General features: G+C 45.0%; 1 protein-coding gene across 3 annotated transcripts in view; it reads left to right on the top strand.

The window, feature by feature from the left end:
* The window catches only part of INTS4 (integrator complex subunit 4), a 39,422-nt gene extending 28,721 nt beyond the window's left edge, over positions 1 to 10,701 (top strand). For 2 of the 3 annotated variants that reach the window (XM_014281323.3, XM_055702051.1), the window contains exons 18-23: positions 698 to 828; positions 1,791 to 1,850; positions 4,171 to 4,330; positions 4,663 to 4,806; positions 5,579 to 5,699; positions 9,027 to 10,701. In XM_014281323.3, the coding sequence (XP_014136798.2) occupies positions 698 to 828; positions 1,791 to 1,850; positions 4,171 to 4,330; positions 4,663 to 4,806; positions 5,579 to 5,699; positions 9,027 to 9,220 (810 nt within the window). In that variant the 3' untranslated portion in view covers positions 9,221 to 10,701. Of the gene's footprint in view, positions 1 to 697; positions 829 to 1,790; positions 1,851 to 4,170; positions 4,331 to 4,659; positions 4,807 to 5,578; positions 5,700 to 9,026 lie in introns of those variants that run through there. The other variant, XM_027807781.2, reaches the window with a different exon arrangement.
* Positions 10,702 to 12,284: the final 1,583 nt, after the last annotated feature.

Genomic DNA, 12,284 nt, shown 5'->3' with positions numbered 1-12,284 from the left:
GAACGTAGATCACTTCCCATCAATGCAAGGTGAGGGAATATTTCCTATTAAATAACTTGCAAGTTCGTGGCTTCTATACAGTCATCCTGAACTAGACTTAGTATTAATTTGAGCACTTCTCTCGTCTACTTAAGCCCATCTATTTGACAGAAAAAGTACCGTGAGCAAACCGTGCAGTGTCATCCTGTCTGTGCTTTTAACCGTCTATCTAAAATAACGCAGAACAATACTTATCATATGATAGTTCCCATCATCAGCTGCGGTACGTGAAGTATTGTTGAATGTAAAGTTGTGTTCAAGAGAACTTGTCAAATCTGGCTCCAAAACTGTAAACCTGAGCGGGACCCCTGAGGCTGCTCTGTTGTGCTGCTCGCCTTTTGTATTCCAGAGCAGAGAGTGGGAGCCAGTGAGCGCTCTGCTCCTGGAAATTCAAAATGCAGTGTCAAAAGATAGACTGCCAGTGGAGGGAGGGCTTGATTTCAGGCCAGGTTTCGTGAATTATTTCTTTAATACAGCCAAGATAACCTTTTGGTATTAAGTGTCGCTTTGTGCCATGAAGAATTTCACCAAAAGAACGAGACTTGTGGATTAATGTGTTCCTCAGTGTGAGGAAAAAATCCCGGAATCTTGCGATGGCGCTTGTGGAAGCGTTTTAACGGAGTCTGATGGTTCTTCACCCCTGTGGTCTATCTGACAGATCGTGGAAGAAACTTATAAAATGGAGTTCATGTACAGCGGAGTGGAGAGCAGGCAAGTGGTCATTATTCACCACATGAGGCTGCAGGCGAAGGCGTTACAGCTTATAGTGACTGCGCGCACCACTAGAGGGTAAGGATGACCTGGTGGAGGACCTTCTTAGTCTTACCTATAAGCTTAGTTTTCCTTAAGCTTGGCTTAAATAAACAGCAAGGAGCAATTAGACACACAAAAGATCGCGGCATGCCAGTAACCGTTTGCTAAAGCAGTTCAGAACGCAGAGCTGCCTTTTGCCTTCGGGGTAGCTGTATAGTGCCACAGCACTAAATCTGATGACAGAATTATTGGGAAGATGTGTTTTGGGAGGTGAGTTCTCTCAGCTATAAACGTACAAATAGGTTTAAAATGTTGTAGAGTTGATATTTGGAACCTGTTGAAGTGAGGAACAGTCACGTATCAAAGAGCACGCTAATCATGTTTGCCTTATTAAGTATTAGTTGCTGATTTTTTAGCATCAGAAAAGAGTTGTCTTTTTGATGGATCTGCAACTGACATTTGTGTGACTTCAGACTCAAAACGCTCGTGTGTTTGCCTGGCTTGGGCAATGTGAGAGGCTCTGGGTGGTTTGTTTTGGCTGCTGAGGCCAGTGAAGTTACACACGGGTTTGGATGGCTGTAGAATTAGAACTCCGTTTGGTGGGATTAGAGCAAAGGTTAGTATCCTAACTTGTTTGCTTTTGCTCTGAGTTTGTTGCCATCAATTTACTGTGTTGCCATTAGAGGTCCATGATATGTTTGCCTTTTAACCTCTTGTTTTGTAGGTGGAGAGGTAATGTTTTCAAATAGTGGCTTTGTGAACTTAATTTTATGCCTTATGCAAATGATTTTTTGTGGGAGGGGGATATGAATGTGGGGAGGGAGATGGCAATTAATTTTTTTTTTTCTCTTGCGGGGAACATCTTTATGGCCTCAAAATTGTAAGATCTTGTAGTTTTTAGGAGCTTGAACTGGATTCCAAAACACCTGAATGCTTATAGCCTTACAGACAGTTTTCTTTATTTAAAACTAGAACAAGGAATGTTATCTTCGTTACAGAGCGGAACCCCTTTTTGGGATGTGTGAAAAATTCCTACAAGAAGTGGATTCCTTTCAGAGGTGAGAAATTCCATTGCTTCTTCCCTTTATGTTAGAAGGTCCCCTGACCATTGTCATCGGGGAATATTCCATTTGTTTTTCACCTCTTCACATCTCCCTTCCCCTGTTGCTGTCATACATCGGGGACTGCTACCATGAGATAATGGTAAAGCGAGAAGTAAACTCCTTTCTAACTGTGGGATCAGTGGAAGAGCTTTCCTAGGAATATGACAAAAAAGGGAATTTCCTGTCCCTTTATCCCAAATTTCTAAATTGTAAATGAGTGAGTGAACAGTCTGTATGCTCAGGGTTGGAGTCATCTCACCCAGGTGTTGATACTTGCTTTGTAAGACCACTGCTGCTGAAGCACTCACCCAGCTTTCCTCTCACTGGAGAGGTATTTCTTTCATTTTCTCCTAATCTGGATGTCTAAAATAAGTCAGATGAGGGATGCCCAGGTTTTTTTCCATTGTCTCAGGAGGGAGTTAGATAGCTAGGCCAGAGATACAGGTATCTAGAGATGGCGGAGCAGAATTCCGTCTCTGGTTTTGATTAAATTCCAGTTTCTTCGTGGTCTGTATGCTTGGCATTTGTGGCTGGTTACGTGATGAGAAGAGGGAACCAAATCTACCCATTCCTTAATGTTTAGCTCATTTGCTAGTAGTGAATAAACTGTTCCTTTGCTTTGTGTCTTTTCCTTGCACTGAGTCTCAGGACCAACAAAACTCATCGGTATTTCTCAGCAATTTAACTCCTATACACAGTGATGAATTCTGCAAAAGGGAATCTGGGTGATGGTAGATCTTGTCATTTAGCTGTGATGTCCCCTGTAAATGGTCAGACGTGTAAAATCCCAGTGTCTAAGTTGGGCAGCCTCAGCGTGCCAGATTTTAGCTGCATCCTATGACAGAGCAGTGGAAAGTTGTTGTCTTTGTAGTCTGTGTAGTGGCAGTTATAGGAACATGAGGTTGTGTATCCCTGCATGGCCCTCATAGCCTGTTCAGAGGAGAGTATGGGGTTTTTTTCCACCCTTGCTCAGCTGGTGGAAGAGGTTTCCATTTATTGGTTCTGAGGTCCTGTAGAGCACCACCAGGATCGTGAAAAAAAATCTCACTTCTGGAGGAGCTGAAGCTGCTTTGGGCATGCCTGGTATTCCTGTCTAGGCTTTATAGACTCAGCTGTTGGTGAAGATACAGCGCAACACCGGACTTGAAAAGTGGGGAGGGGAGCCCTTTGTTGGAGAGGTGGTTCCCCTACAGAAATGGTGCTCCCTCCCCCCCCCCCCCCCCCTCCTCCCCGGCAAATTGCAGGACTATTTACTAGGCTTACAAAACTGCTAAATACCGCAGGATAACAACACAGTTGCTGATAGTAACAGATAAACCACCAATGACTCAGTCTAACAAAACATCTTCTGCACGCAGGGATGTAGGGTAGTAGCTCAATTTTACTTCTATACAAAGAACAAGAAATACCAAATGGTCTTGTGAGAGCTGTTGTCCCAAGCTATAGAGTGGATTCTATTCTCTGTTCTTGACCTCAAGAACTAGGTAGTTTTGAGTTGTTTGGGTTTTTTTTTTTGTCTTACCAATTCTAGTTTACTGTTAAAATTTCACTCCTCAGCTGTAGTAATTAATACTTCATAAATATTGGTAGAAAAAAACCCCCAACCTTCTGGAAACTTTGCTGCAGCAGAAGGTCAGGCAACTCACGTATTGGGCGTGTGGATGTGTTAGATCCTGTCAGCTATTTAGTTCACCAGATGAAAGTGCACTGCATAAAGAATTGGGCATATGCATGTCTTCCCTGAGAAGTACCAGTTTCCAAAGTCTGCAAGGCAGCTGTCGTAGGAATGGCTCTTTCATCCAGCTGGTTCTTTGTGACATCGAGATGAGCGTGGAGTACTGGGATTGCTCGCGGTCTCATTCAGTTAGCGCTCTTCCTATCTGTGTCGCATTACAGCTGCACGTGCGATCTGCGCGGATGAATCCCTACAATATCTGCTTCTCATGAACGTGTTGTTGATGGGCACCTCAACATTTCTACCTCCTTTTTTGTGAATCTAGTTTCCTTTGCCCACTAGGCTTTGTATTGATGAAGGACCTAAAAAGTGAGATCTGCATAGCCCTTGATATTGTCAGTTTGAGCACAAGGTATGGTCCCAACATCACTAGCCAAAATAATCTTTATCTTATGTACGAGACGTGCATCAGAAGAGGAATCTACATATCTAACTCTGTTGTTATAATTAAATACAAAGATTAAGTGGTTTGGCTGAAAATAGCAATGCTGTTGAAAATGTTGAAAAAAGTATATGATTTTTGATTTATTCTTAACACAGATGTTTCATCTCTGAGCTCCCACATATGCAAGGGAGTCTTGTAGATAAATTGCTGGACTTAATGCCCAGACTTGTGACATCCAAGCCTTCGGAAGTGGTCAAGATTCTTCAGACAACTCTGCGACAAAGTACCTTCCTCCACCTTCCTCTTCCAGAGCAGGTCAGCTTAACTCGGAGAACTACAATGCAGTATTCTTGTAGACTGTCTTAGCATCTGACTAGATCCTAATACACCATGAAGCTTTTAGAATTCGGGTTCTTGGTCAGTCACAAGTGTTATTCTTTCAAAGGCTTTCTTCTTACCTAACATCCCCAGGACTACTGCTAAAAATACAGACAACTTAATAATTCCTGGTAGTATTTAAAAGAATCCAAAGTTCATGTACAACTTCTCCATTAAGAACAGAAATGATTGTGTGGTTTTGTTTTTTTTTTTTTCTTTTCCTCCTCCCCCCACCTCCTTATTTTTGCCAACTACTTTGCCCCTAGTAGCTCCATAGAGCTACTGCGAATATCATTGAGCCTACCGGTGAATCTGATAATCCGCTGAGGTTTACATCGGGGTTGGTAGTGGCACTGGATGTTGATGCAACCCTGGAACATGTGCAGGATCCCCAGGGAACCGTTAAAGTTCAGGTAAGCAGTCACTTGATATTGATGCAAACAAAATTGCATCTTAGGGTTAAAGTTGTCAATACTTCTAAATTGCAAATAATTATACACTCTATTAGTAACAGTGTTGGATTTCTGTCTTTTATGACCAAACATTCGGGAACTGGTTTGTATGTTGTGCGCTGAGTTGACTTGTGTGCAGTTCCTGAGGCTTTGAGTACTGCGGTGCCATTCTGTGCTCCACACGGTGCTTCCACATGCACTCAGCACATTATGGACATGAGCATAAATAAACGCTCGTGAACTTCCAGCTTGAGTAGTGGGAGAAAGAGGAGCAAAAGAAGCTGTTCTGAATGGTACAGAAGTATACAGGCTCTCTGCTCTCTGTAATTACAACTTAAAATTTCTTCCTGCTGCTGAAATACTGGTTTCAAATGCAGCTTCGGAGGTAGGTGGGGTGTGATGCCAAGTAAAATATGCAAATTCACAGCATAACAAAGGAATTAAAATCTCTGTTTACAATGCGGAGAAAGAAGCTGATGTTGGTTTTTTTTTTTTCCACCTGTGCTGTGGGTCTGATTGGCCAGTGTGTGGCCATTACATCCAGGGCAACCAGACTCCTGGCTTCATGATAAAGCACACCCCCTTGCCTTCCAAACTCAAACAGAAAACACCAAAGTAATGCACACTGTGAAAATCCCCTGTCCAGTTGTCATTCAGTTGTTTTACCTCCTTTTTTTTTTTTTTTTTAAAAAAAAATATTATTTTTTTTATTTCTCTACCCCCACCCCTCCAGGTATTGTATCCAGATGGACAAGCACAGCTAATCCATCCTAAACCAGCTGACTTTCGAAATCCTGGTCCTGGAAGGCACAGACTGATAACTCAGGTTTACCTCTCGCACACAGCCTGGACAGGTAACATTAATGATACAGATTTACGTGATTGTGTTGCTGCACTTTTCTAAGATAAGAATGTGTCTTCCTTCATCCCAGTCTCCTGCACATGAGAGCTATGTGCCCACCGTCTTGGGGGCTCGGAGGATCCTGGAGTCTACAGCTGTTGATGCTGCCTGCTGTGTTGCTCAGGTTTCTGTTCTTGCAGCCTCTGAGCACGTACATCGCTCCTTGGGTGACAGGGCGGTGCTGCTCCACAGGGCTCTAGGGGGGCTGCTCTCATGGTGCTTGCTGTGTGCCGGGGGCTGCACCTGCAGTCTCCCAGCGCTGGGAGCCTTTGCGCAGGAGCATGCACACAAGGTGAGCTCACCCCTTTCCGTGCAGAGCAGTATCAGTTGTAGGAGTCAGATCTGCATCCTCTTTTAATGGCAAGGAGTCCCGGTAAACTGACTCATTGTAACTCACTGGTTTAGATCTGACAGGTATTTGAGCGTGGCAGAGAACCTTTGGAACTGTGTGTACTCGACAGTACAGTTTCACTGCTGATTAAACTTTCACCTTTTTAACACCCTAAAACCCCACCATTTAGCTCTGATGAAATAGGCAGCTCCACCGTCCCCATTCCGGCTCGGTTGGCTTTCACACTTCCCCATGAAGGCGCTTCAGTAATTGGTTTGCGGGCTTCAAACGACAAAAGCAGAGAGTATTTGTTCGCAGCTCCCTTTGTCCTGTTTTCTTTTAATCCCTTCATGTTTATTCAAAAGTGTGGGGTTTTTTTCTGAGCAGTTTATTGATAGGATTTAATGATTTATTTTTTTTAACCAACAGATTTTTGTTTAGCACCATGTTCTTTCACGTATTCCTTTTTATATACCGCTTCCATGGTGTACATGTTCATCCCACTATCTTTGTTTTGTTTTGGAGAAGAAAAAACGGTGTTGTTTCTACACCTGGAAGTGTCTGGATTTAAAGGTTGATCCTGTACCAGAGAGAGCTGAATCAAGTTCTTATTTCTGCTTCCACAGCATTCACTGGGAGGGTGTTTTTAAGCATGGCCCGTCCTGGTGCCTCCCCTAGCCATTATTTTAGCTATTAACTTTGAAATTAGCACTTAGGCATATAAAACGTGGGGAGAACACTGAGCTGGGAGGGGTTCAGGAAACAGGGTCAGAATTGAAAGTAGAGAAATCGCCTTAATTCAAGACAATGGAACTTACTGAAGACCAGTAACAAGTGTGTGCTTAGGGAGGAGAATGCCCAAACGCAAAGCACGGCTTCACCGAGAGGTGTATGGCACGAGCGATAGGGGTGACTGCAGGCTACAAATAAGAGTTGACAGGATGGCGAGCAGGTGAGTCTCGGGGAGGTGTTAGCTGAGCTGTGGGATGGCTGTGGGAAAAGGTTATTTCTTGTGTTCTGTCTGGTGCTGGTGACATCTCAGCTGGAGAACTGCTGCAGTCCTGGGCGTTGCATCTTAAAATGAGGTGGGTTTCATTTAGGTGTCAGCAATGTGGTTCTGCTGTGGGTTAACCCACGTGTACAGTTAAGCACCTGGTGGCTGCCCCCTGCCCCCGGTGGGATGATGGGGAAGAGAATCAGAAGGGCAAAAGTGAGAAAACTCATGAATACTGCACTGTTCAGCAGTAGCTAGAGAGTTACCAACACCATTTCAGTCACAAATCCAAAACATAGCACCATGTGAGCTACTGGGAAGGAAAATTAACTGTATCCCAGCCAAAACCAGTACAAGTCCATAGGGAAAACCTAAAGGAATTGTGGTGTTTTCAGTCTAGAAAGGAAAATTTTGATGGGGATATAGTCCAGCATGCTGCTCAGAGTCATACTGTATAGACCGAAAGCCCATTTTTGTTACGATCACTGGGAGAAGAACGAAGTGAAATCATCATCGCTGTTCAGCATCTTTGTTGGCAACATGGACGCTGGGATCAAGCGCATCTTCAGTGAGTTTGCTGATAACCCCAAGCTGAGTGGTGCGGCTGACACGCCTGGGACAGGATGCCATCCAGGGGGACCTTGGCAGGCTTCAGGAGTGGGCCAGTATAAACCTCATGAAGTTCAACAAGGCCAAGTGCAAGGTCCTGCACGTGGGTTGGAGTCATGTCCAGTAGCAAACACAGGCTGGGCAGAGAAGGGATTGAGAGCAGCCCTGAGGAGAAGGACTTGGGGGTGCTGGTGGGTGAAAAGCTGGACATGACCCGGCAATGTGCGCTCACACCCAGAAAGCCGCCCGTGCCCTGGCTGCATCCCCAGCAGCGTGGCCGGCAGGGCGGGGGAGGGGGCTCTGCCCCTCTGCTCCCCTCTGCTGAGACACCCCTACAGCGCTGCGTCCAGCTCGGGGGTCCTCAGCATCAGAAGGACACGGACCTGTTGGAGCGGGCCCGTCGGAGGCCACGGAGCTGGTCAGAGGGCTGGAGCCCCTCTGCTGTGGGGACAGGCTGGGAGAGCTGGGGCTGTGCAGCCTGGGGAGGAGAAGGCTGCGGGGAGACCTTAGAGCAGCTCCCAGTGCCTGGAGGGGCCGACAGGAAAGCTGGGGAGGGGCTTTGGGCAAGGGCAGGGAGTGGTGGGACAGGGGGGAATGGCTTGAAGCTGAGAGAGGGGAGATTTAGGTTGGACATGAGGAAGAAACCCTTCCCCGTGAGGGCGGCGAGGCGCTGGCCCAGGCTGCCCAGAGCAGCTGTGGGTGCCCCATCCCTGGCAGGGCTCAAGGCCAGGCTGGACGGGGCTGGGAGCAGCCTGGGCTGGGGGGAGGGGGCCCTGCCCGGGGGTGGGACTGGCTGGTCTGTACAGCTCCCTTCCACACAAACCATTCTGTGATCCTATGATCTTACGGACAGTATTGGGATATAGCTGCTGTGGTGGTGAAAGAGGGGACAAGGCTGTCTAGCGGTATAAAATCCTCCAGCAGAAGAGAGTCTTCAAGTAATCTGCTGTGCTGTGAGTCTTGCCAGACGTCATCTGGATCTACATAATTTTGCCATAAATGGAGCAAGGCCTGCTAGTTCTGTGGCGGTTTTATGATTTTATTACTATTTGGTTACATTTACTTTTAACAGTTATTTTTGAAAGTTGCTATTTGTAAGTTAGTCGTTGAGATTCTCATTTTAAGTGATGACAAGGGTGGGACGGAACCCTAAAACCATATTTAATTCTGCTGTGCTGAATGTAATGAAAAAGTTGAATTTTCAAATACCACGTTGGATTCTGGTTAGCCCAGAGTGGCTCTGTATTTTACCCAGCATATGTGAGAGAAAATTTCATTCAGTATTGGTTGTTCGCTGTGTGATCCCAGTCACATTTGGGTTATTGTTTGGGTTTTTTTCTCTGCAGAGCCATGTCAGATTGAAGTGCGGTTGCTGCTGGCTTACAATTCCAACAGGAGCAAGGCATCTGCTAAAATTCCAAAATCTACCTGGAGCGAGAGCTTGGAGGCTCTCCCACAATCTGAAAACGGCATAGAAGGGACCATACCCCTCAGCAAACCTGTCAAAGTTTATATAATGCCCAAACCTGCCAGACGGTGAAGTCTGTCGCTAAAAGAAATGTATTTATGGGGTCGTTGTGTTATGTGAAAGCGATATGCTGTGTTCCAAGGTAGTGAACCAAACCGAAACACTTTTATACTTGCGTAAAAGAAAGTCAACCGTAGAAATAAAGCTGCTGAAGAACCATTGGTCTGCTGTTAAGAAGCAGAAAGACCAATACAGGAGTTATTCAGCCAACTGAGAGTAGTTTCCAGAAAATGCACGTGATTCTATATTGAATCAACAAGATCAAGACAGTTCTTAGTCAGCATTCTCATAATTTCATTGGGCTGTATCTTCAGTTTTTAATCAAAAGTTTCTTTTCAAGGCCTCTAGGTTTTCTGCTAGGTATTTACTAAGGTATTTACTATGTAAATGCTTAGGCACATAAATCAACATTTTTTTTACAGTACTCTGAAACAATGCTGAGGAGTTCAGGGGTTTTATGGGGGTTTGTTGGGGTGGGTTTGTTGTGGGTTTTGGGGGTTTATTGGTTTTGAATGTTGAAAACTTGCATTTGTGCATTGATACTTAAATTCTTAGTAAAAAAAGAAAATATTCTAAAGTGCTTTTCTTGTGTAGGAACTGCACCTCAAAGTGAAATTGCCAATTGCCATAGGCTAAATCCTGAGCTATTTTATATTTTACATCCTCTACAGCTGTACTGAAGCTAGTAATTCTGGGGAGGGCACAGGTTGTTCGTGTTGCGGTGTGGGGAGAGGAGGAACTGCTGGTGCAAGCAGCAGAACTTCAGTTAGCAGGACATGGAGTTTAATTGAGTTACAGCCACAAAACAGTACGTTACTACTTTTGTTTACGTAAAATGGAGTCAAACATTAATTTCTGAATTGTGATCCAGCTCTTTGGGTTGCACATTTGTATGTCTTTATGAACAATGCGATTAAATACCATGGGTTGGAAAATTACTAACTCCATCCCACAGAGTTTTAGGGAATCTGTTTCCGTGTGGGGATCTTGGCCTGAACCAATCTTACTGGGATGAGAAAATCTGTTCAGTGTTCCGGTTCGGCAGCGGTTTTGGCAGTCAGAACTCGTTTCTGATCAGCTGAAGTAGCCAAAGATGCTCTTGATTAAGCAGAAGTCAGGCAGCTTGTCCGTGTTCCCCTAAGGAGGTACGCAGGGAATACGGAGGGACAAGAACTTTCTAAAAACGAGATCCTTCGGCATTCCTGTTGTAAAATGCCTGTGCATCGCTCCTGTATGCAAGGCTTCAGCGGACTGAGGAACTTCCTACAATTTGTGGCAATCCTTTGGTAGGATTTTCTAGGAGCACTTAATGTGAGAAACTTTATAGTGCAGCAGCCAAGCGTTACCTGTGTCCATCAAGCAATTGTTAAAAAAGGTGTATTTTAAGCAAGTAAATGAAGCAGTGAAGAAATATTTTCCAGTTGTACAGAGATCAACGTAAATAATAACCCCTCGTGTGCTTTCCTACAATAAAATTGGAAAACTTGTGCTAATTTTGCTTCCTGTATTTCATGAGTGAACATGTGTGTCTGTGCAGTCCTAGGCTAAGAAGGGATTACTGCAAGTTTTTTGTGACTTTTAAAATTATTTATATTTTGGGTTTTTTGTGACTATTTTAATTACTTAAAAATATTTTGGCACCGACATGTTGTGGGCCAAAGACTCATAACCATAAAACTATTTAGCTGCTTTAGTTATTCTTGAATTAAATATCCTTTCTTAGTGCAGCTGCTCTTACAAAGGTGTTTTTTGGTATTTCGCCTTTAGGGCACTGCGTTGACAACTTCTTGCACGTGTGTTACCATCCGATTCCTCTTTGGCATCCTCAGTGCAGTTCCCAGTGGACAGGGTTGACGGACATCTCTTATTATGAAGCTGTGTCCGGGCAGATAATTGATGAGTTGCGTGAGCTCATTACAGACTCCCCCCCCGCCCCTTTCAATTTTACATTTCACCCCTATTTCTGCATTTTGTCATCCCGATAAAGACGTTCATGTCCATGGTGTCCCTACGCTCCCGGCCACGACTGATGCTGTGATAGGCACAGCCCTGCCTGCCGCCCTTTTCGGCGCAGGGCGGTAGCGACGGGCAGCACAGCCAAGCTTTTGTGCTCCTCCCAGGCCTGCAGATAACGCCCCCGGGGCCTGGCATGAGCCAGCTGTCTGGCATCAGCTCTGCCTTTCCTCAGCGCAGTTGGGCTGCTCTGAGTATTTGAGCATAACTTAGTATTTGAGTTGTGATTTATTGTTTGTTCCCAGGCCACAGATGACCAAACAGCTATTCTGTTCTGGCCATAATTCCCACCCCCACTTTCAGTATCAAAATATTGGCATCTTTCTTTGAGCGCTGCACTGGAACAAATTTATATTATTTTGCTCCCCTTGTGCTATGCTTGAGCTCCTTTATATGACATAGCAGGCAAAGATCACTTGCCACCAAGAATCAGACTTTGAAGGGCTACAGAAAAGTTCTTAATCTGTGATTTCAAGATGTCTAAAACCACTTGTAAATGTAAGACTGCTGTGAATGTTCCCAGTCTCCTAATGGAATTATTCCAATAGTTGGCTTTTCTTGATGTCATCCTGTAGTTTTTCCTCTGATTCCTAGTTTGAAGCAGTCTTGCAAACATAAAATCACAGAACAATGTGAGTTGGAAGGGACCTTCCAGACCACCCACTCCCACCCTGGCCAGGGGCAGGGCCCCCTCCCCCCAGCCCAGGCTGCTCCCAGCCCCGTCCAGCCTGGCCTTGAGCCCTGCCAGGGATGGGGCACCCACAGCTGCTCTGGGCAGCCTGGGCCACTCTCATGGTAAAGAATTTCTTCCTTAGGTCCAATCTAAACCCACTCTCTTTCCATTCAAAACAGTTGCCCCATGTCCTATCCCTACAGGCCCTAGTAAAACATCCCTTACAAATACGTTGTGTTGTAGCAGGTCTTTCTGTGCAGCACGCTACCACCCTATTGCTGCTGCCCCTTCCCTTCTTACTCAGTAGGTTTGCTTTTGTTTTGTTATTTTTCGGTTGTGGTTTGTTGTTTTGGTTTTTTTTTTAAAGCTGCTTATGCCTTGATCTCCAGT

The sequence above is a fragment of the Falco cherrug genome, chromosome 2 (assembly GCF_023634085.1).
Source record: "Falco cherrug isolate bFalChe1 chromosome 2, bFalChe1.pri, whole genome shotgun sequence".
Lineage (NCBI taxonomy): Eukaryota > Metazoa > Chordata > Aves > Falconiformes > Falconidae > Falco > Falco cherrug.
Note: the sequence above shows the minus strand (reverse complement) of the source record. Positions and strands in the feature narration are given on the sequence as shown.